Genomic DNA, 26,278 nt, shown 5'->3' on the forward strand with positions numbered 1-26,278 from the left:
TTGTACAACTCCCCCCACTCCTCCCATCCCCAGTTCACTTTACTGTGTGGCTCTTATACTGGACAGTTGTCATGCAAATAATACTTAAACATATATTACTTTTAAACAGTTCTCTCCCTCATCTGTTTCAATGCAGTATACATTATTTATCCCCTCTATTCTTAGGTTCCCCTCAAACCTGATGTTAGTCTCTTTTTATAACAGTGGCACTATGCAGTATCTGTCCTTTTGTGACTGAGCTATTTCACTCAGCAAAATGTCCTCCAGGGTCACCCATTTTGTGTAGTAATTCGTGAGTTCCTTGTTTTTCAATGCATCATAGTACAACTTCTCTATCCATTCATTTGTTGTTGGGCACTTGGGTTGTTCCCAACTCTTTGCAATTGTGAACAAAGCAGCAATAAACACGGGTGTGCACATATCTGCTTGGGTGGCAGTTATGGCTTCTTCAGGGTATATTCCCAGTAGTGGAATTGCTGGGTCAGATGGTATTTCTACTTGCAACTTCCTGAGAAAGCACCATACTGCCTTCCATAGTGGTTGCACCTTTTTACATTCCCACCAACAGTGAATAAGGGTTCCAGTTTCTCCACAACCTTGCCAGCATTTGTTGTTTGCTGTTCTGTTAAATATTGCTATTCTTACTGGGGTGAGATATTATCTCATAGTTGTTTTGATTTGCATCTCTCTTAGAGCTAGGGATTTTCAACACTTCATGAGTTTGCTTGCCATCTTAATGTCTTCTTTGGTGAAGTCTAGAATAAATTTATTCTTTTTTTTTACAATAAGTTTATTCTTTTTGTTGTTTTTGTTGGTTACACTTTATTACATCAGATGGGCTTTGGGGGACAGTGGGGAGCACTCAGTCTTTCTTGGCAGCCGCCTTCTTCATGATGGCCAGGACATTGCTGAGTTCTTTTTGCTTCTTCTTGGCGCGGATGTGTGTCCCCACCCTTTTCTTGATAAACTTGAGGGCCCACTTGTTCTTGGAGACCTTGAGCAGCTCCATGGTGCTAGGGCGTGAAGTCACGCACCTCCTGGATCATGTCCCGCACCAACTTGGTGTGCTTGGTCAGGCGCCCATGATGGTGGCTGTGCCTCAGCTTGCTCACGTTCTTGGTGACTTTGTGGCCCTTGTTGAGGCCCACGGCCATAGGGTAGTGCACAGCCATGGCTGCTGCACATCTATGATTGCCGCGGCAGAAGCTAGAATAAGTTTATTCTTATGTATAGAAAAGTCAGTGTGTGCATCAGCCCAGTATGATGGCAAGCCATTTGTGCTTGGCCATGTCCAGTTGGTGATACTGGCCACTGACTTGGGCCCAGGACTTTGCCTCCCCAGTGAAGGTGTATCTCATATTTGTCGTTGTAATTGGTCCTGATGGCTTCTACCAGCTTTGCCAGAGTGCCTTCATCCTCCAAGTTCACCCGTATAAAGGCAACAGTGGTGTGCAGGTCTTGCAATGGACAAGGTGACCCAGTCTGGCCTTGCCTTTGATGATCCAGTTGGGAACGTTCATCTTACAGCGCAAAGCCAGCAGGAAGACCACAAAACCTTAGTATTTTCAATTGCTTCATATACCTGTGAAAATCAGTATGTAAGGAAGACTGAAGAAGACTTTATGTCCAATGGACCACCAAAAGTACAAACAAATCTTTCTTGGAAGAAGTGCAACAAGAGAGCTCCTTAGAAGACTTTGTCTCACATACTTTGGTTATGTTATCCGGTATATTTCTAGAGAAAGATAGCATGATTGGTAAAGTGAGGATCAGCAAGAGAGAAAGACCTTCAATGAGATGGACTGGGACAGTGACTACAGCAATGGGCTCAAACAAGCCAGCAATTGTGAAGATGGTGCAGGACCAGGCTGAGTTTCCTTCATGAGTAGGAGCCAGCTCTATGAGGTCTAACAGCAGCACAACAGTGAGCTCACGTGTCCCAGAATCATGCTTAGATGACTAGCACTGCATGACATTTCAAGCAGGCACTCACAACATGGTAGCTCACAGCAGCAGAAACAGAAAAAACAATCTACGTATAAGTGGACCCACTAAGTTCATCCCTTACTTCTGAAAATTAGCCATCTATGGATCACATGAAATCTCTGTGGTCCCAACTGATCACCAGGATGGTGCTTGACAGGCAGTGCTATGTTCCAACCAGCTGCGATGTACAACCATAAGTCAGGGGCCAGCTCCTTAACCTCAAACAGCAAGTATTAGCTAATAGTTAAACCAAAGCAATACATGGCTGATGACTGAATGGAAACTCTGATGGAAGAGTTCAATGAGAGAGAGGGGGAGCTTCCCAAAGACACAGCAATGTACCATCTGCCCCCCAACCAAGCTAGTCCTTGAGGGTTAGTCCATACATACCTAGGTAGTTGAGGCGTTGCTGCAGCTTAGTGGACAGCCTTGCTAACTCTTCCTTCATGGATTCATGGCTGGCAGGCAGTGTGGCTATGTAGCTCATGGAATGCCTCACTGCCTCCTTCTTCTCTTCAGGGTTCATGGTCTGTGAAGCTGGAACTGACGTATGAGTCCCAGCTGCAAGTGTGCTGGCATCAGGAGAAGATAAGGGAGTGGGAGCATAGTCATCTTCTAGGTCCACGCCTTCTTTGAAGATGACTTCGTTGGTGGCTCCTCGGGCAGTCCCAGCACCTAGATCCTCTGCAAGTACCCCTAAAACCCCAGAGGAAGCCACAGTTGTGGCCAGGTTGGCCAGGTTGGTGGCTGGGGCATCCTTTACCACCTGGGCAGCGGCCTTTGCTGCACGGGCTGCAGAGCTAGCCGCAGCAGCATAGGCAGCTGCAGCTGCAGCAGCAATGGCAGCTGTGGTCTTGAAACGATGAAGGGCAGACTGGCGTGCCTTGGGGGACACTTGTTTATGGGGCACTTCCTTGGAGGGTACTTTATTGGGCACTTCTAGGGTAGGCACTTCTTTGGAGGGTATTTCCTTGAGGGGTACTTCTGGGGCAGGTACTTCCTTTGAGGGTGCCTCTTTGAGGGGCACTTCCATGGGGAGTACTTCCAGGGGGAGTACTTTGAGGGGGAGTACTTCCAGGGGGGGCACTTCCAGGGGGGGGACTTCCAGGGAGGCCACTTCCAGGGGGGTCACTTCTAGAGCAGGCACTTCCTTGGATGATGCTTCCCTTGAGGGCCCATCCTCAGGGGGCGGTTCGTGAGGCACCACTAATTCAGAAGTGTTCAGCTCTTCTCCCTTTTCCAAGACAACTTGGAGATGAGGGACCTTGGTGTGGTGAGGCTTGTGAGGCTGGAGTGCCTGGGGCCAGGCTGAGCCCATCTTCCTGGCAGGTGGTGGGGGCCTGAAGGCTGGGTATTGGGGCTGAACAGGCTGTTGAGGTTCTGCTGGACCTGGGACATACTCAAAAAATTCTGAGGCCCAGGAAGGCCAACTAGTTGCTCCATTCCAGCCTCTGGGAAGTGGCCAGCCTCTTGATGGTATAGGCCAGCTTCTAAGGGCTGGAGGCCAGCCTCCAGGGGTCATGGGCTGAGGCCTCTGAGTAGGCCCAGATTCCATAAGCCATGATACTGGAATATACCCCTGGCTCAAGCTAGGTTGCAGAGCAGGCATGGACTCAGCCTGCTGTGAAACATCTGGCTGGCCCAGCTCATGGGTCATGGGGAGCTGACCAGTCTGTGCAAACTGCTGTTCATAGATTATCTCTGGGAACTCATAGTCCCACATAGTGTGTGCAGGCTCTGTGCCCTGGGTGGGCTCAGAAGATTGGATGCCTGCGACTGCTTCGATGTACCCCCCTGACTGTGGCATGGTGGTCTCTGGTAACAGCCTGGTGTCCTCTAACAGCAAGTCAGGCTGCAGGTCTGGCTTGAGCACTGGCCTTCTCGGCATGCCCTGTAGAAGACATGAGCTGGACTGGCCACACTGCTTCCCACCCACAGTCCCTGCCCTCTTCCTCTCCTTGTTCCCTCTGGTTTCACACTCCTTCACTCACCCCAGAGAATATGGCCTCATGGAGGCTGCTCCAAAGCACCAAGTCTTCGACCTTGGGGAAGGTGCTGAGTTTGTTCTGGAGAGTAGTCTGGGGCCAAAAGGTTGAGGGGTGTGAATGACAATCAAATATGTAATGGATCTGAATCTTGATCCTCACCTCTTTGGTTTTTTGGATTTGAACAAGTCACCTGTTTTAATTGCTGCTGATCTTGGATTTGTCAGTCTCTACTGACAGGTAAGTAATTTCCTTTAGATAAATCCCTCTCTTTATATACATGTATTACACTTCTTTCATTTTGCTTCTCTGGACAGGCCAGACTAGGATTCCAGCCCTAGGTCTGCAGGGGTTGGAGAAAGGGAGGATAGGGGCTATAGCCCTCACCAGTTCCCGTTGCACAGCAGTCAGCTTACGATTCTGTCTTTTGACATCTTCGAAGAAAGCTTCAAATTTATCCAAGTTTATCTGTCAAAAGAACCAAGTCTGTGGGCCAGGGACATACTTCCCTCCTCAGCGTTTCCTTTCATGCCTTGCAGCCACTCACACGTCTTTATGCTTTTTTACAAATGGAAGGCTTGGGGCAGCCTATCACCAAGCAAATCTACCAGTGCTATTTTTCTAAGAACATGACTCACTTCCTGTCTCTGTCCTATGCTGGCTAATTCTCACAGTGATTCAAACTTTCTCCTAAGCTACTCAGACCAAGCCCACCACTGTCCTTGAGTCAGTTGTAACTTATTGAATGGGGGGTGGGTGTGATCAATAGATTTGAATTGCCAACTTTTCAGTTAGTTACCCAACATATAATGCACACCACCATCAGAGCTCCCTGAATGGTCTACAGTATAGTGTAAATAGAACTTTTTTTGTACACTGGGAAAACAAAAACATGGAGTGACTGTCTTTACGGCGATATTGCTATAGAATGTTAATCAGGAACTGAACCTGAGATATTGTTGAGTGTGCCTGGAGAAGGAACTTGCTACAAGTGTGTAAGAGTTTGTGAAGGATGAATAAATCCCACAGCAGTGTTTTCCAGAGAGTGAGAATAGAGTTCCATGAATAAACAAGGTTGATAAATGCTAAACTAAAAGGTGTTAAATAACTTCTTTTACTGTAAAATGTCTGAGAGCCTTTAATAGAAAAAGCTCTTAAAGATCCCAATGGCTCAATTCTCAGCCAAAAACCAGGCCCAGAAGGTGAACAGTAATGCAAGGGAGGCACTCAGTCCTTAGAACAATCAACCAATTGAGATTTTTCCTGGGAGGAAGCAGGAAGAGTGCCATTATATTGTGGGGACTGCAGCCAATGCCACAAAACAAAATATGTAGGAATGGCTGACTGGAAACTGGATTTGCTCTGTAGACTTTTATTCAATTCACAAGCAAAAGTTGAAAGAAAAGACGAATCTCCAAGAGACAAACTGAGTAGGCTCTGTTTCTCAAGCAAATTTGTGCACGGATTTTTAAAAAATTTGTTTTAGTATTTTCTGGCACAATTTTTAGTTTTCTCTTCCTACAGGACCACTCAGACCTAGACTAATAGTTTCAAGGGTTGTTGTGATGAGCAAATGCATCCACTACCCTGAGGTCTGGGGACGATCATTGAGCCATACAAAATTTCAGCCACAACACTGGTACCAGAGGTGTGGCCATGAGCCCCTCCTTGTCATAGCAGGATGCTAGAACACACCTGGGTGGACAATCTCATGTTGATAATATGAGTTAGTGTAATATGTCTGTGCTAGGTTTATTCCTCTTTTCAATATAGACAGAACTTTCCAGAAGATGAAAATGTATTCTCTTTCTGCTAAGTTGCTCGGGCAGGAGCTCAGAGATACTAAGAGTATCTACCTGACAATGAAGTCAACCCAGAGGAAAATATTACTGAAAGAGATAGACTGTCAATGCTAAATAAGCTCTTAGGTCCAGCTGTGTCTGAAATCATCCCTGGATTTTATTGGTAAATGAGATAGTACAATGTTACTTTGTTTTGTCTTAGCCAGAGTGAATGGAATAAAGACTTGAAAAATTCACTGATGAAATTCAAAGGTGAAGGAAGATGTGCATCCTTTTACTATATTCCGTCTAATGGTGAGCAGATTATCTGAGGAGCACTACATAAAGAACACAGCATCAGGACTGGGTGAAAATTCATTAAAAGACCTGAGATATGCAGATGATACAATCTTGCTTCCTGAAAATGAAGAGTATTTGATGTACCTACTACCTATTGATAAAGTTTAAAGACCATAGCCATCAACATGGATTATAAAAATCCTCATAACTGATCCAATAGATAACATCTGGGTAAAAGGAAAAAAGATTGAAGTTGTCAGGATTTCATTTTGCTTGAACCAACAGCATTGCTCATGGACATAGCAGTGAAGAAATCAAATAATATATTAACACCACCAAACACATCTTTAAAGTGCAAAAGAGCAAGAATGCCACTTTAAAAACAAAGGTGTGTCTGACCCAATCCATGATATTTTCGTTTGCCACATATTCATGTGACAGACTTTTAGTTGTTGTTGTTATGTGCTGTCAAGTCCCCTACAACTCAGAGTGGCCGTGTGTATAACAGCTCTGAACCCTGCTCTATCCTGAGCCAACTTTATTATCTCTGACACACCTACCCTCATTTCCCTAGTCACTGAGTCAATCCATCTCATTTAGTGTCTTCCCCTCCTGCGTGGTTCCTCCAACTCTCCCAAGAATGATGTCCCTCTCCAAGGACTGGTCTTGGACTTTGCAACATGCCCAAATAATGTCAGATGGCTCTTCAGAATTCTTGCCTTCATGGAACAGCCTGGTTTAACTCTCTCCAGGACTTATCTGTTTGTTCTCTTAGCAATTCATGCTATACTTTATACTCTTCTCCAGCACTACAGCTCAAAGACATAATTTTTCCCTCTATCATCCCTAGCCATTGTTCACTTTTCTGATGCATATCACTTAATTGTGAAGACCATGGCCTGGATCAGGTGCACCTGAGTCGCAGACTTCCTTATTCTTTAAAGAAGATCCAGGAAAAATGTATGCCTTTGAATTGTGTTCTCAAAGAAAATTGAATATATCAGAAATCACCACAAGAAAAAATTAAACTCTTGTGGGAAAGTGCAGTCAGAGTGCTCTTTAGAGGCTAGGATGGTGAGACTTTGCTCCACATGTTTTGTGCATATGATCGTGAGGAGTCAGTTTCTAGGAAGGATATCAGGTTTGGAAACAGAGGAACAGTCTCTAGAAGATAAATTGACATGGTGCCTGCAGCAACAGGCTCAAAGACATGAGATCACATGCAGTGTAGGACAGGGAAAGGTTTCTATGGCAGGCACTGCTTGATGATGACACTCAACAAACACGGATTGAGTATCTGTCTCTTACAACTGTTTGTCCTGACTTCCACAGTGGGGTGAGGAGGGCTAAATATGGGATAACAACCAAAGGCAATGAAAGCTCAGCATACCAGGCCAAGTGCAAGCCCCCTTCTCCTGCCTCCTGTCAGCCCCTGGTGGTCCTGTTGACTCCACCACCAGAGTTCTGAGCAGCAAGACCAGCATGGGGTATGTGGGGAATCTCTACCTTCTCTATCTGGTCCTTCAGTTTTCCCACCTCCTCCTTGAGGGTGTTGGTGGTGACCTTGACTGAGGTGAGGTCACTGAGCAGTTCCTGCAAGATATGCATTACCTAGGGAGAGAACAAAGGAAGAGAAGAAGACATGGAGTTAGGTGTGTTTAGCTTTGAAGACACGAGGAGCCAAAGGCTACTTAGGAGCTCAGCCAGGGCCTCAGTTGGAATGTGCTTGGACATCAAAAAACATCAAAGCACAGTGCTTGGGACTCTATGGTGGCCTGTTCCAGGAGAGGCAAATGTGTCTGAAATTATGTAGTTTCCCAGGAAGTAAGTATCTTGTCCTGCGAGCAATTGTGTCTGTCACCCACCATCAAGTCAACTCAATGTGTGTGAAAGTTAGATAATGAATAAGGAAGACTGGAGAATCAATGTGTTTCAACTATGGTGTTAGTGAAGAGTATAAAAGATATCATGGACTTTTACAAATCCAGCAAACCTGTCTTGGATTTTTTAAGTATAATCTTCAGAAAGAGGATGGCAAGACTTTGTCCCACATACTAGGAGTATGTGATCAGGAAGGACCAGTATCTGGAGAAGGACATCATGCTTGGAAAAGTAAGAGTTTTTGTTGTTGTTGCTATTGGGTGCCATTGACCAATTACAACTCATAGTCACCCTACAAACAACAGATCTGAACCTTGCCCTAATCTATGCCATCCTTACCATCTCTGATATATTCAAGTTCATTGTTAATATCACTGCATCAGTTCATCTTGTTGTCTGTCTTTCTCTCTTTCTCTGACTCTTCATTTTTTTCCAGCATGATGTCTTTTTCCAAGGACTGGCTTTTCCTGACAACATGCCCAAAGTATATGAGACCAATTGTCACCATTCTTGACTCTAAAGAGCACCCTAGCTGCATTTCCTCCAAGACAGACTTGTTTGTTCTTTTGGCCTCAAAGGAATATTCAGCACTCCCTCCAACACTATTTCAAATGAATAATTTCTTCTTCTGTCATCCTTAGTCATCGTCCAGCTTTAAGAAACATAGGAAACAATTGAAAACACCATGACTTAGATCAGATACACATTAGTCTTTAAACTGACACTATTGCTCTTTAGCTATTTGGAGAGGCTTCTGACAGCAAATTTCCCCAGCGCAACTTGTCTTTTGGTCTCTTTATTGCTTCTACCATGAATGTTGATTGGATCCAATTAAAATGAAGTAACTGACAATTTCAACCTCCCACCCCCATCATAATGTTCCCAGGAATTGATGGGATACCAACTGACTTGTTTCAATTAATGGATGCAGCCCTGGATGTGCTCACTAGTTTATTCTAGGAAATTTGGAGGACAGCTTTGGGCCCAATGGATTGAAAAAGGTCTATATTCCTATTCCCAGGAAAGGTGATCCAACAGAATGTAGATACTTTCAAACAATATCATTAATATCACATGCAAACAAAATACTGCTGATGATTCAAAAGCAACCATAAGAGTACATAAGTAGGGAGAAGTTCAAGCAGTATTTAGAAGAGGTTGTGGAACCAGGGATATCATTGCTGATGCCAAATGGGTCTTGGCTGAGAGTAAATAATACTAGAAGAATGTTTATTTATTTTTTTAATAATTTTTTCTTATAAATTAATTTTACTTTACCAGTTCAGATAACACTTTCTTAAATAAGTGTGTAGTATTGTTAACATGAATGTCAGTATTTTTGCAAACAGTAGATTCTTTAAGAGTGGAAACCCTGCTTTGTTCATCTCTACCTAGTTCAGTGCTAGGATACTCAACAGAACTCATTTTATTGAGATTTCCATAACAGAAGGTAAAGATTTTCAGTGGCTAAGCTACAGAAGTAGATCACCTGGTCTTTTTAACAAGGTATCTCTAGATTGTCTTGGGGTTTTATCCTCTTGTTTTGCAACCAACCACATCAACCTTTTTTTTTTATTTAGTTTGTTTATTTTTCATTTCAATGAACATCTACAGAGATTTTGGAATTCCATTCATTCATCGTTGCACTATTTTAAAAATAATTTTAATGAACATTTACAGAGAATTTGGATTTCCATTCATTCATTGCTACACTTCTCTACCCACCCAGCCCTCTTCCCCCACCCCCCAGTTCGCTCCTCTTTCAAAAGCAAAAGAAAGACTCCCTCCCTGGTATACAATCCCCCCCGCAGCCCTCCCACTGCCCCAAGTACATTCCACTATGCAACCTTAATTGTGGACTCCTGTGACAACCATAATACTCTATCATACATCGCTTTTAAATTATTCAGTCCCTCATCTGTTTCAGTGCAGTATACACAATTTATCCAGTTTTTCTCAGTCGCACCCCAACCCTGATATCAATCCCATTTTACAGCAGTGGCACCATGCAACATTTGTCCTTTTGCGACTGAGATATTTCACTCAGTATAATGTCCTCTAGGCTCACCCATTTTGAATAATATGGAATGAGTTCCTTGTTTTTCAGTGCAACATAGTATTCCAGTGTGTGAATATACCACAGCTTCTCTATCTATTCTTTTGTTGATGGGCACGTGATTTGTTTCCAATTCCTTACTATTGTGAACAGAGCTGCGATAAACATGGGTGTGCATATATCTGCTTGGATGTCAGTTATGGTCTCTTTGGGATATACTCCCAGTAGTGGAATTGCTTGGGCAAATGGTATCTCTATTTGCAACTTTTGAGAAAGCGCCATACCACCTTCCACAGTGGTTGCATGATTTTACATTCCCACCAACAGTGAATAAGGGTTCCAGTTTCTCCACAACCTCGTCAGCATTTGTTGCTTGCTGTTCTGTTAAATTTTGCTATTCTGACTGGGGAGAGACGATATCTCATAGTTGTTTTGATGAAGAATGGTTATTTATGCTTTATTGACAATGCAAAGGCATTTGACCGTGTGGATCATAAAAATTGGGCCTGACATTGAGAAGAATGGGAATCCCAGAGCACTTAATTGTGTTTCTGTAAAACCTCTACCTGGATCAAGAGGCTGTTGGTCATGCAGGGGAACACTGCGTGGTATAAAATTGAGAAGAGAATGCATCAGGAGTGTATTCTCTCTCCATACCTATTCAATCTGTATGCTGAGCAAATGATTCAAGAAACTGGATTATATAAAGAAGATTGTTGCATCAAGATCAGCGGAAGGCTCATCAATAGGCTGCATTATGCAGTTGACTCAATCTTTTTTGCTGAAAGTGAGGAAAACTTGAAGCACTTGTTGTAGAAGATCAAAGAATACAGCCTTCAATATGGATGACATCTCAATGTCAAGAAAACAAAAATTCTTACCACTGAACATCATGATAAATGGAGAAAAGATTGACATTGTCAAAAATTACATCTTACTTGGATCTACAATCAATGTCCTTGGTACCAGCAGTTAGGAAATCAGGAGATGTACTGCACTGGGAAAGTCTGTAGTCATGGACCTCTCCAAATTATAGGGGGGTAATGATGTCAGTTTGAGGACTTGTTATGATGCATTTGAGAGCTGGACAATGAATAAGGATGACAAGAATTTATGCTCTGCGCTGTGGTGTTGGAGAAGAGTATATGAATTACCTAAAGAACAAATATGTCTTGGAAGCAAAGATGATAAAGCTTTGCCTTATACTTTTGGGTATGTTGCTAAGAGGGGCTGTTCCTTGGAGAGAGACATCATGTTTGGAAAGGCAGAGAGTTGGAAAAGGAGAAGAATATCCTCAACCAGGTGGATTGACACACCACCAAAAAAAGCAGCAGCATGTCTTTTGGGGCCAGAGATTCCTGTGCTGCCCAGATCAGGGCCTATAGGAGCTGGAAACCAGACATGAGATAGAAATGCCCTGGGACTGCTGTCCCATGGAGCCAGAGCTTGCTGGAGGACTGTGGGAATGAGGGAAAGATCCCATGATTGACAAGACTAGGAGAGCTTTGTAACACTGTCCTAATGCCACAAAGCTTAAGGCTGAAGGTCCTGTCAGCACATTTCATAAGCTTGTCTTGAGAAATTGTATCCTGTTGCAAATCTGAGTTGGAGCATGTTAACTTTCCTAGTAAATTCCATAATTGTGAGTATAGTTCTATGAGGTTTGTGTAGCTATTGCAATGGATTTGGGGAACAGTAGGATTGTTGTTGAATTTGTAGAAAGAGGTGCAGGAGTGGGGGAGGCATATCTGACCACATAGGAATTTGTTTTATGATGTAGATGCTGTTGACAGGGCAGTTCCTCCTAGTGAAATTAGTAAGAGGTCAGATATGGCCACACTCACACTACCCTTACTCTTTTTATAATGTGATATTAATGTTTTGTCTATTGAACAGAACATTCAAATTTCTTGGCACAGCCTCATAAACATGTCCAGTATTGCATCTGTTTGTTGAAATATGTCAATTGGTATCACATCAATTTCTGGGATCTTATTTTGTGCCTTCAGTGTAGCTTGAACTTCTTTAATTACCATTGGTTCTTAATCATATCCTACATCCTGAAATAGTTCAGTGTTTATCAATTCTTTTTAGTACAGTGACTATGTATATTCCTTCCATCTTCTTTTTTTTTTAATGTGCAAAGTCTTTTATTTAAAATTTGAAAAGTTAAGACTTATGACCACCTCAGCATAGGCCGTTCCCATCAGAAGGGGCAACGGCAGTTTCAAACGCGTGCAGAGCTGCATTTTCATTCACAGAACTCTAGAGGCACTTTAGAAATGAAGCTGGGCTTCAAAATACAAACACTGGGGGCTTTGGCTCAACCTTTTAATAGAAAAAAATTCACTGATGTACAAAAATGTGAAAATGTGACAATGACAACATATGAAATTCTGTGATTGCAAGTCCCCTTGAGTGCACACCGAGGTGCACACAACCTGCCCACACATCCTGTGTGGAAACATAACCTAATGCAAACCAGTGCTGCCAAGAAGCGCCAGAACGTGTCTCCATTCCACCAGTCACAGGTCAGCATCTATTCCAAACGTTCAGTAACAAAAAGTACGGCATCTTCCCAGGAACTGCAAGGCGGACTTCTTACTCACGATGGACCAGCACAAACAAACCAAGCAGGAAGAGGACTGCGTACTTAAATTTGGGATAGTCATTCATAAGGATTGTCACAATTCCAATGTAAGGAACAAATCCCCTTGCTCTTCCCACAACATCTTTTTTCTCTAGCCAATGTTGTCCTTGTTTATAGAGGCCCCAGTCATCAACTGCATTATTATCTCCTTTGGTCAAAAACTTGATATGTCCATTTTGCTTTTCATGAATTTTCAAGACACAGTGAACTATAGGAATTTCTCTTCCTTCTATCCTAAAAACAACAATTTCTCCCACTCTTATGGGATAATCAAATCGATTTGTTAGGAAAAGAAGATCTCCTCTATGAAAAGCAGGTTCCATGCTGCCACTGAGCACCACCACAATTGGACTTTCACTTCCATTGATTACCATTAGCCCTTTCCAGATCATTAGTGCTGAGGAGACAATCATTCCAAAATTTAGAACTTGGTATAAAGCTGCCACTTGTTCTTCCGCCGCACAACGTCCAAAAAGTCTAGAGACAGCATGATGGGGCAGGATAGGTGGACACTGGCAGCCGAAAGGGCACGAAGTAGCCAGGGGATAGGTATACCGGGTACACCGGCCGAGCTCACGCAGGACAGGCCCCCACCTCCTTCCATCTTCTTTTGATGCTTCCTGCATCATTCAAGATTTTGTCCATAGCATCTTTCAGTATTTCAACTCAAGACTTTAATTTATTAAATTCTTTCACATTGAGAAATGGTAAGGGTGCTCTTCTCTTTGCGTTTTCTAACTCCGGCTCTTTGCAGGTTTAATTTTAATACTTCACTTTGTCTTCAAAATTCCTCTTAAAAACATTCTGTTCATCTTTTACTTCAGTATTTCTATCTTTTGTCTTTGCCTCTCTACATTCTAGTGCAAGTTTCAGAGCTTCTTCTGATTCTTCTTTAGATCTTTTCTTCCTTTCCTGTCTTTGCAATGACTTAATTTTTGTTTTCTTCATGGATAATGTACTTGATATTATAGCACACATCATGTGGTCTTAAGTAATTTGTGTTAAATGCATCAGATCTATACTTAAAATGATTTTTAAATAATTCAGTTAGGATAGATTAATGTAATATTTTGGTTTTTGTGGACTCATTTTCATTTTCTTCAGCTCAATTTGAACTTGCACATAAGTAATTGATTATTCCACAGTTAACCTCTGGCCTTGTTTTGACTTCTCCATTAGGTTTTTTCTGCATATGTAGTCAGTGTGATTCCTGTGTAGTTCAGCATGGGTATGTGTTGTTGTTACGTGCTCTCAAGTACAACTCATAGCAACCCTCTGAACAACAAAAATGAACCCTGTGCCGTCCTCATTATCTCTGACACACTTGAGCCTGTGACTGCTGTTCCCATGTCAATCCATCTCACCAAGGGTCTCCCTCTCCTCTGCTGACCCTCTACTTTTTCTAGCATGATGTTCCTTTCCAGGGAACAGCACCTCCTAGAAATATGCCAAAAGTTTCACCTCCTTGCTTTCAAGGAGCACTCTGGCTGAATCTTCTCCAGGTCATACCTTTTTGTTTTTTTAGCAGTCCTTGGGATGTTCAGTGCTCTTCTCCAAGACCATAGCTTAAAGGTATCAAGTCTTGGGAAACTCTGGTGGCCTAGTGGCAAGAAGCTGCACTGCAATCCCAGAGATAATGTGGTTTGAATCCACCAGATGCTCTGCAGGAGAAGGCGGGACAATCTCCTCCCGTACCAGTCAGATACAATCTGACGGTATACACACAAAGAAAATAATAAAAAAAATTTTAAAAAAAGGTATCGAGTCTTTTGTCATCCTTGTTCATTTTTCAGCTCTCAAGCGCATAGTAAGTGATTGAAAAGACCATGGGCTGGATCAGGAGCACCTTAGTCTTCAAACTGACATAATTTATCCTCTGTAATTTGGAACGGTACCTAACAGCAGACTTTTCCAGTGCAATAAATCTCCTGATCTCCTGAGTACTAGTACAAAGGGTATGGTTTGTGGATTCAAGTAAGACCAAATAGTTGGTAATTTCAATCTTCTCTCCATGCCTCATGATGTTGCTTATCAGTTCAGAGGAAAGAATATTTGTTTTCTTGATGTTGAGATGTAATCCACATTGAAGGCTAAAATAATTTCTCTACAGTAAATACTTCAAGTCATCTTCACTTTCAGCAAGCAAGATTGTGTCTGCATAATGCAGGTTGTTGATGAGTCTTCATCCTATTCTGATGCCACATTCTTCTTCATAGTGCCCAGCTTCTCAAATTATTTGGTCAGAACACAGATTGAATATGTAGGTGATTAGAACAGGTCATTAGAACAGGTCAAGAAGCAGGATTAATTACCCACTTCTAAGAGAACAGATTTCTGAAAACCCTGTAAATAATAGAGGACTATACGGTTAGAAGCAGAGCCCAAATTGGAAGTCACTCAAAATTACGAAAACAGCTGCAAGTACCCTTTACTAATTGGATTGTGAAATGTATGAAATATGAATGTAGAAAAAATGGAAGTTGTCAAAATGAAGTTGAACACATGAAGATCGACAGTCAGTGAACTGAGATGGACTGACATGGGTCATTTTGAATCAGATAATTACATTATCTGCTATGCTGAGAATGAAAAACTGAGGAAGAATGGTATTGCATTCATAGTGAAAAAGACAATTTTATGATATATCCTAAAGAATAATATTGTGAGTGATAGGATACTCTCCATACACATACAAGGAAGGCCTGTTAACATGACTATTATTCAAGTATAAGCATCAACAAGTATAGCCAAAAAGGAGGAAATTGAAAATGTCTGAGTTTTTGCAGTCCAAAATTGATCAAACATGCAATTAAGATGCATTCATAATTATTGGTGACTGGAATTCAAAAGTTGAAAATAATGAGGAATGGTTCTCTGAAAGTATGGTCTTGGTGGTAGAAATGAGGATGGATACCAAATGACTGAATTTTGTATATTCAATATTTATTCATCCCAAATATCTTTTTAACAATTACAAAAGGTATTTTTATACATAGACCTTACCTGATGGACTGCACAAGAATCAGATTGACTATATCTATAGAAATAATCTTTGGAGAAATTCAGTATCAGCAACCAAAACCAGGCCAGGTGCTGATTGTGGAACAGATCATCAATTGCTCATGTGCAGGTTCAAATGAGAGCCGGAGAAAATTAAATCAAGTCCATAAGAAACAAAATACAGTATAAAGTCTGCCCCACCTGAATTTAAAAAAAATCCTTTCCAGATCAGGCATGAGGCATTGAACACTAATGATTGCAGACTAGATGAGTTACGGGATAAAATTAAAGATATCATCCATAAAAAGAACAAAAGGTCATTACAAACACTGAAGGGGGGGACCAAATGGGTGTCAGAAGAGGCTCTGAAAATTGCACTAAAGCATCAAGAAACCCAAACAAAGGGATGAAATGCTGAAATAAAAGAGATGAAAAGAAGATTTCAACAGGGAGCTCAAGAAGACAAGCAAAATATTCTAACAGACTGTGCAAAGAACTGGACTGGAGAATAAAAAGGGAAGAATACGCTCGACATTTCAAGTTGAAGGAACTGAGAAACAAATTAAAATATTTTTAAAAAATTGTATATGGTATTCTTTTTAAAAATTAACTTTAATGAAAGTTTACAGAGACTTAGGGTTTTCAGTCATTCATTATTACATTTTTCTCTGCCCACTCCCTCCTCCCCAATTCACTCTTCTCCTTGAAAAGTAAAACTCTTTCGTTGTTATTCAATCCCTCCCTCCAAGTCCACTTCACTGTGCAGCCTTCATTCTGGACTCCTGTAATGACAGTAATACCCAATCTTATATCCCTTTTAAACAGTTCTCTCCCTCATCTGTTTCAATGCAGTATGCATCATTCCTCCCCTCCTTCTTTGTATTCCCTCAACCCCGATGTCAGTCCCATTTTACAACAGTGGCCCATGCAATATTTGTCCTTTTGTGACTGAGCTATTTCGCTCAACATAATATTGTGCATATATTTCATGAGTTCCATGTTTTTCTTTTCTTTTTTTTAACACACAAAAAACCCTGCTTACTCTTTTTTTAATTATTATTCATTTTAATAAAAATTTACAGAGACTTTGGATTTCCATTCATTCATTTTTGCACTTTTCCCCCTGCCCACCTGTCCCTCCCCAGAACACTCTTCTCTTTGAAAAGTAAAGGAAAAATTCTTTCATTGTTTTACAATCCCTCACCTCAGGTCCATTCCACTATGCAGCCTTCATTCTGGACTCCTGTCATGACAACAATACCTAATCACATATCCCTTTTAAACAGTTTTCTCTCTCACCTGTTCCAATACAGTGAACATTATTTATCCCCTCTTTCTCAGACTCCCTTCAACCCTGATGTCAGTCCTGTTTTACAACAGTGGCACTATGTAGTATTTGTCCTTTTGTGAATGAGGTATTTCACTCAGCATAATGCTTTTTAGGGTCACCCATTTTGAATAATATTTCATGAGTTCCTTGTATTTTAATGCAGCGTAGTACTCCATTGTGTGAATATACCATAGCTTCTCTATCCATTCGTTTGTTGATGGGCACTTAGGTTGATTCCAACTCCTTGATATTGTGTACAAAACCACAATAAACACAGGTGTGCATGTATCTGCTTTGGTGGCAGTTATGGTCTCTTTAGGGTGTGTTCCCAGTAGTGGAATTGCTGGGTCAAATGGTATCTCTATTTACAACTTTTTGAGAAAGCACCACACCGCCTTCCACAGTGGTTGCATCATTTTACACTTCCACCAACAGTGAATAAAGATTCCTGTTTCTCCACAGCCTCACCAGTGTTTGTTGCTTGGTCTCTCATAGTTGTTTTGATTTGCACCTCTCTTATAGCTAGGGATTTTGAAAATTTCTTCATGTACTTGTTTGCCATCTGGAATGCCGCCTTTGGTGAAGTATCTGTTCATATCCTGTGCCCATTTTTCAATTGGATTGTTTACTTTTATCTTGTTTGGTGCTCAAGTATTTTATAAATTCTAGATATAAGTCCCTTATCTGACATGTCATCACCACATACTTTTCCCCCTGTTGGAGAAGTTTTGGATATGCATAGGGATTTGATTCTTAAAAGGTCCCATTCATCTATTTTATCTTCTCCTGGTTGTAGATTAGTTTCTTGTTTTTCAACGCAGCGTAGAATTCCATTGTGTAACTATACCATAACTTCTCCATCCATTCATTTGTTGATGGGCACTTAAGTTGTTTCCAGCTCTTTGCCATTGTGAACAAAACCACAATAAACATGCGTGTGCATCAGATTAAAATCTTGAGTTACAATACTGAGAGATGTTGTGGGTAAATCTTGAATGATCTAGTAAATATAAAAAAAAAAGATAAAAAGATTATACAGAATCACTTTACCAAAAGAAAACAAATTTGACATACTGGAGAGAGAAAAAAGGGTAAAGATAGCAATAATGATGACATAATGCCGAGAATGTAACCAATGGCATTGAAAGATAAATATAAAAAATACCAAATGAGTGTATGTTTTATTATGTATACTTTCACTCAAAGTAAAATTTTTTAAAAATCAAAAAGAATTGGTTGACACGGAAACATTTTTGAAGTACTGTATGAAAAAGTGCCAATGATAATGAAGGATGAAGTTCAATTTGTACTGATGGCAATGGCAAAAGTAATGCTCCAGGAACTGTTGAAATACCAGCTAACATGTTTCAGATAACAGATGTAGCCCTAGATGTGCTCACCAGTCTATGGCCAGAAATTGGGAGGACAGCTGCTTGATCCACTGACTAGAAGAGATTAATGTTTGTTCCCATTCCCAAGAAAAGTAAGTCAACAGAATGTGGAAATTATTGAACAATATTATTAAGTTGAACATTTGATTGTGCTTATGTGAAATGTTATACTTTGACTAGGAGGCAGCGGTCAGAACAGAGCAAGGAGACACTGCATGGTTCAAAATTGGGAAGAGTGTATGCCAGAGATGTATCCTGTCTCCGTACCTTTTCAATCTATATGCAGAACAGATCATCTGGGAGGCTCGGCTGTATGAGGACGAATGTGGCATCAGTATTGGAGGAAGACTCAACAATTTGCGTTATGGTAGCAGTAAGACTGAACAGAGCAGCGATGGCTGCTATGGCAACAGAAGCGGGCCGTGGTGACTCAGGATCCAAGCCCATCAATCACCAGCCTCTGAGCCACTGGTCTACATCAATCAAAGACAGTACCACAATGGCCACTATGAAGAAAAAACAGCAAGGACTCGTGACGGCAACCATCACACCGATGATAGAGAACTGGAGAGATCAGCTTATCAGTAATTGGTCAATATGTGGACTATCTTGTGGAAGAACAAGGAATGAAGAACATTTTTGTGAACGGCACAATGGGAGAAGGCCTGTCCCTGAACATCTCAGAGTGTCGCCAGATTGGAGAGGAGTGGGTGACAAAGGGAAGAACAAGCTGGATCACATGGTGATTCAGGTAGGAGCAATGAGTTTGAAAGAGTCACAAGGACTGGCCAAACATGCAGCAGACATAGGAGCTTCTGGAATTGCTGTCATTGTACCCTTCTTTTTCAAGCCATGGAACAAAGAGGTCCTGATTAGTTTCCTAAATGAAGTGGTGGCGGTTGCTCCTACACTGCCATCTTATTACTACCACATTCCTGCCTTGATTGAGGTGAAGATTCGTGCTGAGGAATCGTTGGATGGGATTCAACATAAGATCCTCACCTTCCAAGGGCTGAAATTCAGTGACACAGATCTCTTAGCCTTTGGGCAGTGTGTTGATCAGAATTTCCAGAAGCACTTTGCATTCTTTTTTGGAGAAGATGAGCAACTGTTAAGCATTCTGGTGATGGGAGCAACTGGAACAGTGGGCAGTACCTATAACTACCTGGGGAAGAAGACAAACCACGTTAAAAGCTTTTGAAAAGGACTATTCTTCTGCTCTGAATTATAAGTTTTGTATCCAGAGATTTATAAACTTTGTGATCAAATTGGGTTTTGGTGTGTCACAGACCAAAGCCATCATGACTCTTGTCTCTGGAATTCCAATGGGCCCACCCCTACTTCCTCTGCAGAGAACCTCCAGGGAGTTTACTTACAATCTTGAAGCTAAACTGAAGAGCCTGGATTTCCTTCCTTTCATTGATTTAAAGGGTAGAAATTTGGAAGCTTATAGCTAGCACCTCTTGATTAAATGTATACATCAAAAATGCAATCCCTTCTTGGCCTTTTGGCTGAGATATAGTGAAATATCTGTTCTTCTCAGTTTAGCAACTGATACATCCTCTATTAGAGGACAGTATTCAATGGATTTGGGAGGTTAGGAGATAGAAGAGAAGTTTATTCTGTCCACTCTACACATTGCCTGCAGTACCTCTAGGAACACTGTATGAACAAACAACAAAAATATATAATGAACCAAATAATACACATAATATACTCATTTCTCAGGGATTTTTTTAGATGAACTAAATTTTCTCCTACCAAATTAAATCACACTGTCAGTAAATCAAATACATACTAAGATTCTATGATAAGTTTTATGAAAGGAGCAAAAATGCCAAGAGCATTTATGAGCCCTGAATTATTTGCCACAGTTTGCAAATGTTTTTGTAGAGAAATTTTGGCTTATATGGATGAAATGGAATCAAGAGGAAAATAATCTGTCTTTAGGTGTTCTCATTATCTTAATTTCTGCTTCATAATCCTTTTCTAAAATTTTCTAATTTTAAAGCATTATAATGTTGTTGTTGTTGTTGTTGTTAAGTGCCATCGAGTCACAGGTGACTCATAGCGACCCTATGAAGGAGAGTCCTCGACGCTTGGCTGCCTTTCATCTTCTCTCCAGGCTCATAGGGTTTCTGGAGGCAAGCTATTATGGAAGTAGATGCCACTCCTCCTTCCAGGCTTGTTTTAATCGGGGAGCTCCATACCACTCTCTGTCCGCATTGAGTAGCCAACCAGTAACGCATGTGACACATCTGTGTCACAGTGTTCGGCCTCACAGCAACCACAAGTGACCACGGTACTATACAACCTAGAGTAATGTCTGAACAAAAACAATGAAAGACAGGCCCGAGGGCCGTGGATTAAAAGTCACCCACCTTTGGCTTGGTAGCATCGCTTTCTGTCCACTGGGCCAGCTGATCTCTCTCTCTGTGTTGATGTTATTGTTGTTAAGTGTCATTGAGTTGCAGGCGACTCATAGCGACCCTATGAAGGAGACTCCTCGACGTTTGGGTGTCTTTCATCCTCTCTCCAGGTTCATAGGGTTTCCAGAGGCAAGCTACTATGGAAATAGATGCCACTCCTCCTTCCAAGCTTGTTTTAATCAGGGAGATCCACCCCACTCTCTGGCATTATAATGTACTTCCTTTTTAATAAATATTAATTTAGAATCTTTAAAAAAAACACCAACTCAAACAAACAGCTTCTTCTCTGAGAAAATACCAAAGGGTGGATGAAGCTGGTGTAGTGGGAGGGCCCAGAGGCCCTGGGGGCCCTGGGATGGGAGCCCATGGTGGTTTCCGTGGAGGCTTCGGTAGCAGTCTGCAGGGTTCGAGCTGGTCAGGGCTGTGGTCAGGGCCATGGAGCTCGAGGAGGCAAAGTTGAGGACAGGGAGTGGCTCCCCATTATGAAACTGGGCCAACAGGTCAAAGATATGAAGATCAAATCCTTGAAGGAGATTTATCTTTTCTCACTGCCCATCAAGGAGTCTGAGATCATCAACTTTTTCCTGGGGATGTCCCTCAAGGACTAGGTCTTGAAAATCATGCCTGTGCAGAAGTGGACACATGTTGGCCAGCAGACCAGGTTCAAGGCCTTTGTAGCCATTGGAGACTAATGGTCATGTTGGCTTGGGCGTCAAGTGCTCCAAGGAGGTGGCTACTGCCATCCGGGGGGCCATTATTCTGTCTAAGCTCTCCACTGTCCCTGTGCAGCATGGCTACTGGGGGAACAAGATAGGCAAGCCTCACACTGTTCCCTGCAAGGTGACTGGGTGCTGTGGCTCTGTGTTGGTGCATCTGATCTCTACACCCTAAGGCACTATACTAGTCTTGGCCCATGTGCCCAAGAAGCTGCTGCTGAAGACTGGAATTGATAACTTCTACACCTGAGGCTACCCTGAGCAACTTCACCAAGGCCACCTTTGATGCCATCTCTAAGACTTACAGCTACTTGACCCCAGATCTCTGGAAAGAGACTGTGTTCACCAAGTCTCCCTACCAGGAATTCACTGACCATTTTGTAAAGACTCACACCAGAGTATCCGTGCAGCTGTGGCCACCACATAGTGGATATTGTCTAACAAATAAAGTGAATTAAGTTAAAAAAATCACAAAAAACCCAAAAAAACCAAACAACTTGTGTTATGCAGATGATACAACCCTGCTTGCTGAAACTGAGGAGGACCTGAAGTCCTTGATGCAGAAGGTCAAGGACTGCAGCTTACAATATGAATTGAAACTCAACATCAAGAAAACAAAGATTCTCACCGCTGGGCAAGTTGGCAGCATTATGATAGTGAAGAGATTGAGATTGTTAACAGCTTTAATTTGCTTGGCTCCACAGTCAACACTTTTGGTACCAGCATCCAGGAAATCAAGAGATGATTGGGAAAGTCAGCTGTCAGGGACCTCTTCAGAGTACTGATGAACAATGATGTCAGTCTGGAGACTAAGGTGCACCTGATCCAGGCCATAGTCTTCGCAATTGCTTGCTTTGCATCTGAGAGCTGGTTAATGACTAGAGATGATAGAAAGTGAATTGATGCCTTTGAACTGTGGTGCTGGAGAAAACTGTTGAATATACCATGGACTGCCAGGAGAACAAACAGGTTCATCCTAAAGAGGGTGAAACTAGGCTGCTTCCTGGAGGCAAGGATTCAGAGGCTTTATCTAACATGCTTTGGATGTATTGCAAGGAGGAACCAGTCCTTGGAGAGGTACATCATGCTTAGAAGGGTGGAGGGACAGAGAAAGAGAGGAAGACCCTCAATGAGATGGAAAGATTCCGTGACTGGGGTAATGAGGGTAGGTGTGTCAGAGACAGTAAAGTTGGCACAGGAAAGAACAGTTCTCAGGGCTATTGTACATAGGATCTCTATGAGTCTCAAGCAACTTAACTAATGTCTTGTTGTTAAGTGCCTTTGAGTGGCAGGCAACTCATAGTGACCCTATGAAGGAGAGTCCTCAACGCTATTAATGTCTTATGCAAGCAAAATATTTTTGAACAGCGCATTGACAGAGAACTGCCAGAAGTCAGGTAGGGTTTAGAAGAGGTTATGACACCAGGATATCACTGCTGATGTCAGATGGATATTGGCTGAAAGTAGAAAATACCAGAAAAATGTCTTATTTGTGTTTTATTGACTGTACAAAGGCATTTGACTGTGTGAATCATAACAAATTATGAAAATTGAGAAAAGATGGGAATCTCTAAGCACTTAATCGTGCTCATATGAAACCTATCCCCAGACCAAGAAGTCATTGTCTGAACAGAGCCAGGAAACATTGCATAGTTTAAAATTAAAAAGGGAGTAAGTACATCAAGGTTATATCCTTTCTCCATACCTAGTCAATCTGTAGTTTAAGTTGCTATGAGTTGTACTTGACTTGATGGTGCCTCACAACAACAATAATATTAACTCTGTATGTTGAACAAATTATTCAAAAAGCCAGAAAAATTTCATCTTTATAGCTTCTGATAATATTTTTTTAAAAGATATTGGCAATGAAATCCCCTTCTAATCCAATTTTGCTGAGTGTCTTAATCAGGAAGGGGTGTTGAATTTTGTCAAGTGCCTTTTCTGCACCAATTGCTAGGATCATGTGGTTCTTGTTATTTTGTCAATGTTGTGAATTATATTGATTGTTTTCTTATGTTGAGCCATCCTTGCATACCTCTTATTAATCCCACTTTGTCATGCATGATGAACTATATTTTTTATGTACTTTTGGATTCTACTGGCTAGGATTTTGTTAAGGATTTTTGTGTCTCTGTTCATGAGAGACATTGTTCTGTAGTTTTCCTTTTTTTGTAGTATCTTTGCTGGTTTTGGGATTAGGATTATGCTTGCTTAATAAAATGTCTCAGGGGGTGTTCCTTCTTTTTCTATATTGTAAAATAACTTAAGTCGAATTGGTGATACATCTTCTCAGAATGTTTGGTAGAATTCAACTGTGAAGCCAATCTGGTCCAGGACTTTTCTTGTAGTGGAGTCTTTTTATGACCTTTTCAATTTTTTATTTTGTGATGGGTCTGTTCAAGTGTTCCACATCTGACCATGTCAATCTAGGTAGGGCATGAGTTTCAAGGAAGTGGTCCATTTCCTCTAAATTTTCAAATTTAGCTTAGTATAGATTTTCATAATATTCCAATAGTATAGGTTTAATTTCCTCTAGTTCTGTTGTAATGTCACCTCTGTAACTCCTTAATCAAGTTATTTGTGTCTTATGTCTTCTCCTTTTTTTCTTTTGTGAAGTTTGCCAATGGTTTGTTAGTTTTATTGATCTTTTCAAAAAACCAACTCCTGTTCTTGTTAAGAACCCAGAAATGGACCCATCTAGCTATGGTCAACTGATAACTGACAATGAAATAAAACCTATTAAATGGGGAAATGATAACCTCTTCAACAATGGTGCTGGCAAAACTGGAGCGCTACCTGTAAAAAGTTAGTAAAGGATCACATCTTACATCATACACAAAAATTAACTCAAGGTGGATCAGAGACCTCGGAATAAAGCCCCAAACCATACAGCTCATAAGAGACAAACTGGGACCAAGCTTAGAAGGCCTAGTCTATGGTATAAAAGTACTGCCAAATACAGCCAGAAATACACAGTCTGAAGAGGATAAAATTGATAAATGGGACCTTCTGGGTGTTTTAAAATGATATCTTTATTTTGCACAATAATTAATGGTTTCTTTTTTTAAATTTTTAACTTTATTTTTTTTATTTTAATATACGTTTACAGAGACTTTGGATTTCCATTTATTCATTGTTGCATTTTTCTCACTCTCCACCCTTCCCCACCCACTTCACTCATCTCTTTGAAAAGTAAAAAAAAATAATTATTTTCATTGTTATACAATTCCTCCCTCTAAGTCCACTCTACTATGCAGCCTTCGTTCTGAACTCATGTCATGATAATAATACCTAATCATATATTGCTTTTCATATGATATATTACTCCAGAGATAAAAAGGTGAGGGAAAATGGAGTTGCTTTCATAGTTAAGAATGTAATTTCTAGATCCATCTTGAAGTACAATATTGTGAGTGACAGGATAATATCCATATGCATACAAGGAAGTCCAGTGAATACCATTATCATTCAGATATATGCACCAACAAAGAGCCAAAGAAGAAGAAATAGAAGATTTCTATCAACTTTTACAGTCGGAGATCAAACATGCAATCAAACTGCATTGATAATAATGGGTGACTGGAATGCAAAAGTTGGGAACAAAGGAGAAGATTCAATAGTTGGAAAACATGGACTTGGTGTCAGAAATGGAGCTGGAGAGAGAATGATTGAATTTTACACAATGACTTATTAATTGCAAATATGTTTTTAAGAGACATAAGCACAGGTTATATACATGGATTTCACCTGATGGTATGCATAGGAATCAGATTGATTACATCTGCAGAAAGACATGCTGGAGAAGCCCAATATCAGCTGTGAAAACGAGGCCAGGAGCTGATTGTAGAACAGATCACCAACTACTCATATGGAAGTTCAAGCTGAAGCTGAGGAAAATTAAACTGAATCCACGAGAACCAAAATATGACTTTGAGTCTATCCCACCTGAATTTCAGAACCATCTCAGGAACATGTTTGAGGCCTTAACACTAATGAGCAAAGACCAGATGAGCTGTGGGAGGATATCAACGGTATCCAGAAGAGTGCAAATGGTCTTTGCAAAGACAGAAGAGGAAGAAAAGACCAAAATGGATGTCAGAAGAGACTCTGAATATTGCACTGGAGCGCAGAGAAGCCAAAGCAGAAGGAAGAATTCAAGATACTAAAGAGCTGAACAGAAGATTTCAAAAGGCAGTGCGGGATGACAAAGTAAAATATTACAATGAAATGTGCAAGGAGCTGGAGTCAGAAAATCAAAAGGGCCGAACTCTCTCAGCATTTCTTAAGCTCAAGGAACTGAAAAACAAATTCAAACCTCAAGTTCCTATAATCAAGGATGCTTTAGGCAGAATATTAAATGATCCAGGATATATTAAAAAAGAGATAAAGAATATATACTGAGTCACTGTATGAAAGGAATTGGCAGAGACAGAAGAATTTAATGAAACAACATATGAGCAAGAGCCTACAGTGCTGAAGGCCCTAGGAATAGATTATATACCAATTATATGCCAATTATATACCAATTGACATATTTCAGCTAACAGATGCTGCCCTGGACACGCTCACCAAGTTGTGCCAAGAAATCTGGAGAACAACCACTTGGCCAACTGACTGGAAGAGATCTATATTTGTTCCCATTCCAAAGAAGGGTCATCCAACAGAGTGTGGAAACTATAGAACAATATCATTGATTTCACATGCAAGCAAGATCCTACTGAAGATTATCCAAAAACGACTGGAACAGCACATCAGCAGAGAACTGCCAGAAGT

At 41.1% G+C, this 26,278-nt stretch overlaps 1 protein-coding gene and 2 pseudogenes across 1 annotated transcript in view; 1 reads left to right on the plus strand and 2 right to left on the minus strand.

Moving 5' to 3' along the window:
* LOC102857893 (chromosome unknown open reading frame, human C16orf96) overlaps positions 1-26,278 on the minus strand; it is a 98,153-nt gene that overhangs the window by 57,445 nt on the left and 14,430 nt on the right. The window contains exons 2-6 of the mRNA XM_006897473.1: positions 7,559-7,663; positions 4,359-4,439; positions 3,978-4,064; positions 3,655-3,877; positions 2,377-3,333 (exon numbers count right to left, since the gene is read on the minus strand). Coding sequence (XP_006897535.1) covers positions 2,377-3,333; positions 3,655-3,877; positions 3,978-4,064; positions 4,359-4,439; positions 7,559-7,663 — 1,453 coding nt within the window. The remainder of the gene's footprint in view (positions 1-2,376; positions 3,334-3,654; positions 3,878-3,977; positions 4,065-4,358; positions 4,440-7,558; positions 7,664-26,278) is intronic.
* Positions 12,591-13,129, minus strand: LOC102863030 (annotated as a pseudogene).
* On the plus strand, positions 18,860-21,755 carry LOC102853811 (annotated as a pseudogene).

Source organism: Elephantulus edwardii, unplaced genomic scaffold (assembly GCF_000299155.1).
Source record: "Elephantulus edwardii isolate Elephantulus edwardi_28Jun2011 unplaced genomic scaffold, EleEdw1.0 scaffold00209, whole genome shotgun sequence".
Lineage (NCBI taxonomy): Eukaryota > Metazoa > Chordata > Mammalia > Macroscelidea > Macroscelididae > Elephantulus > Elephantulus edwardii.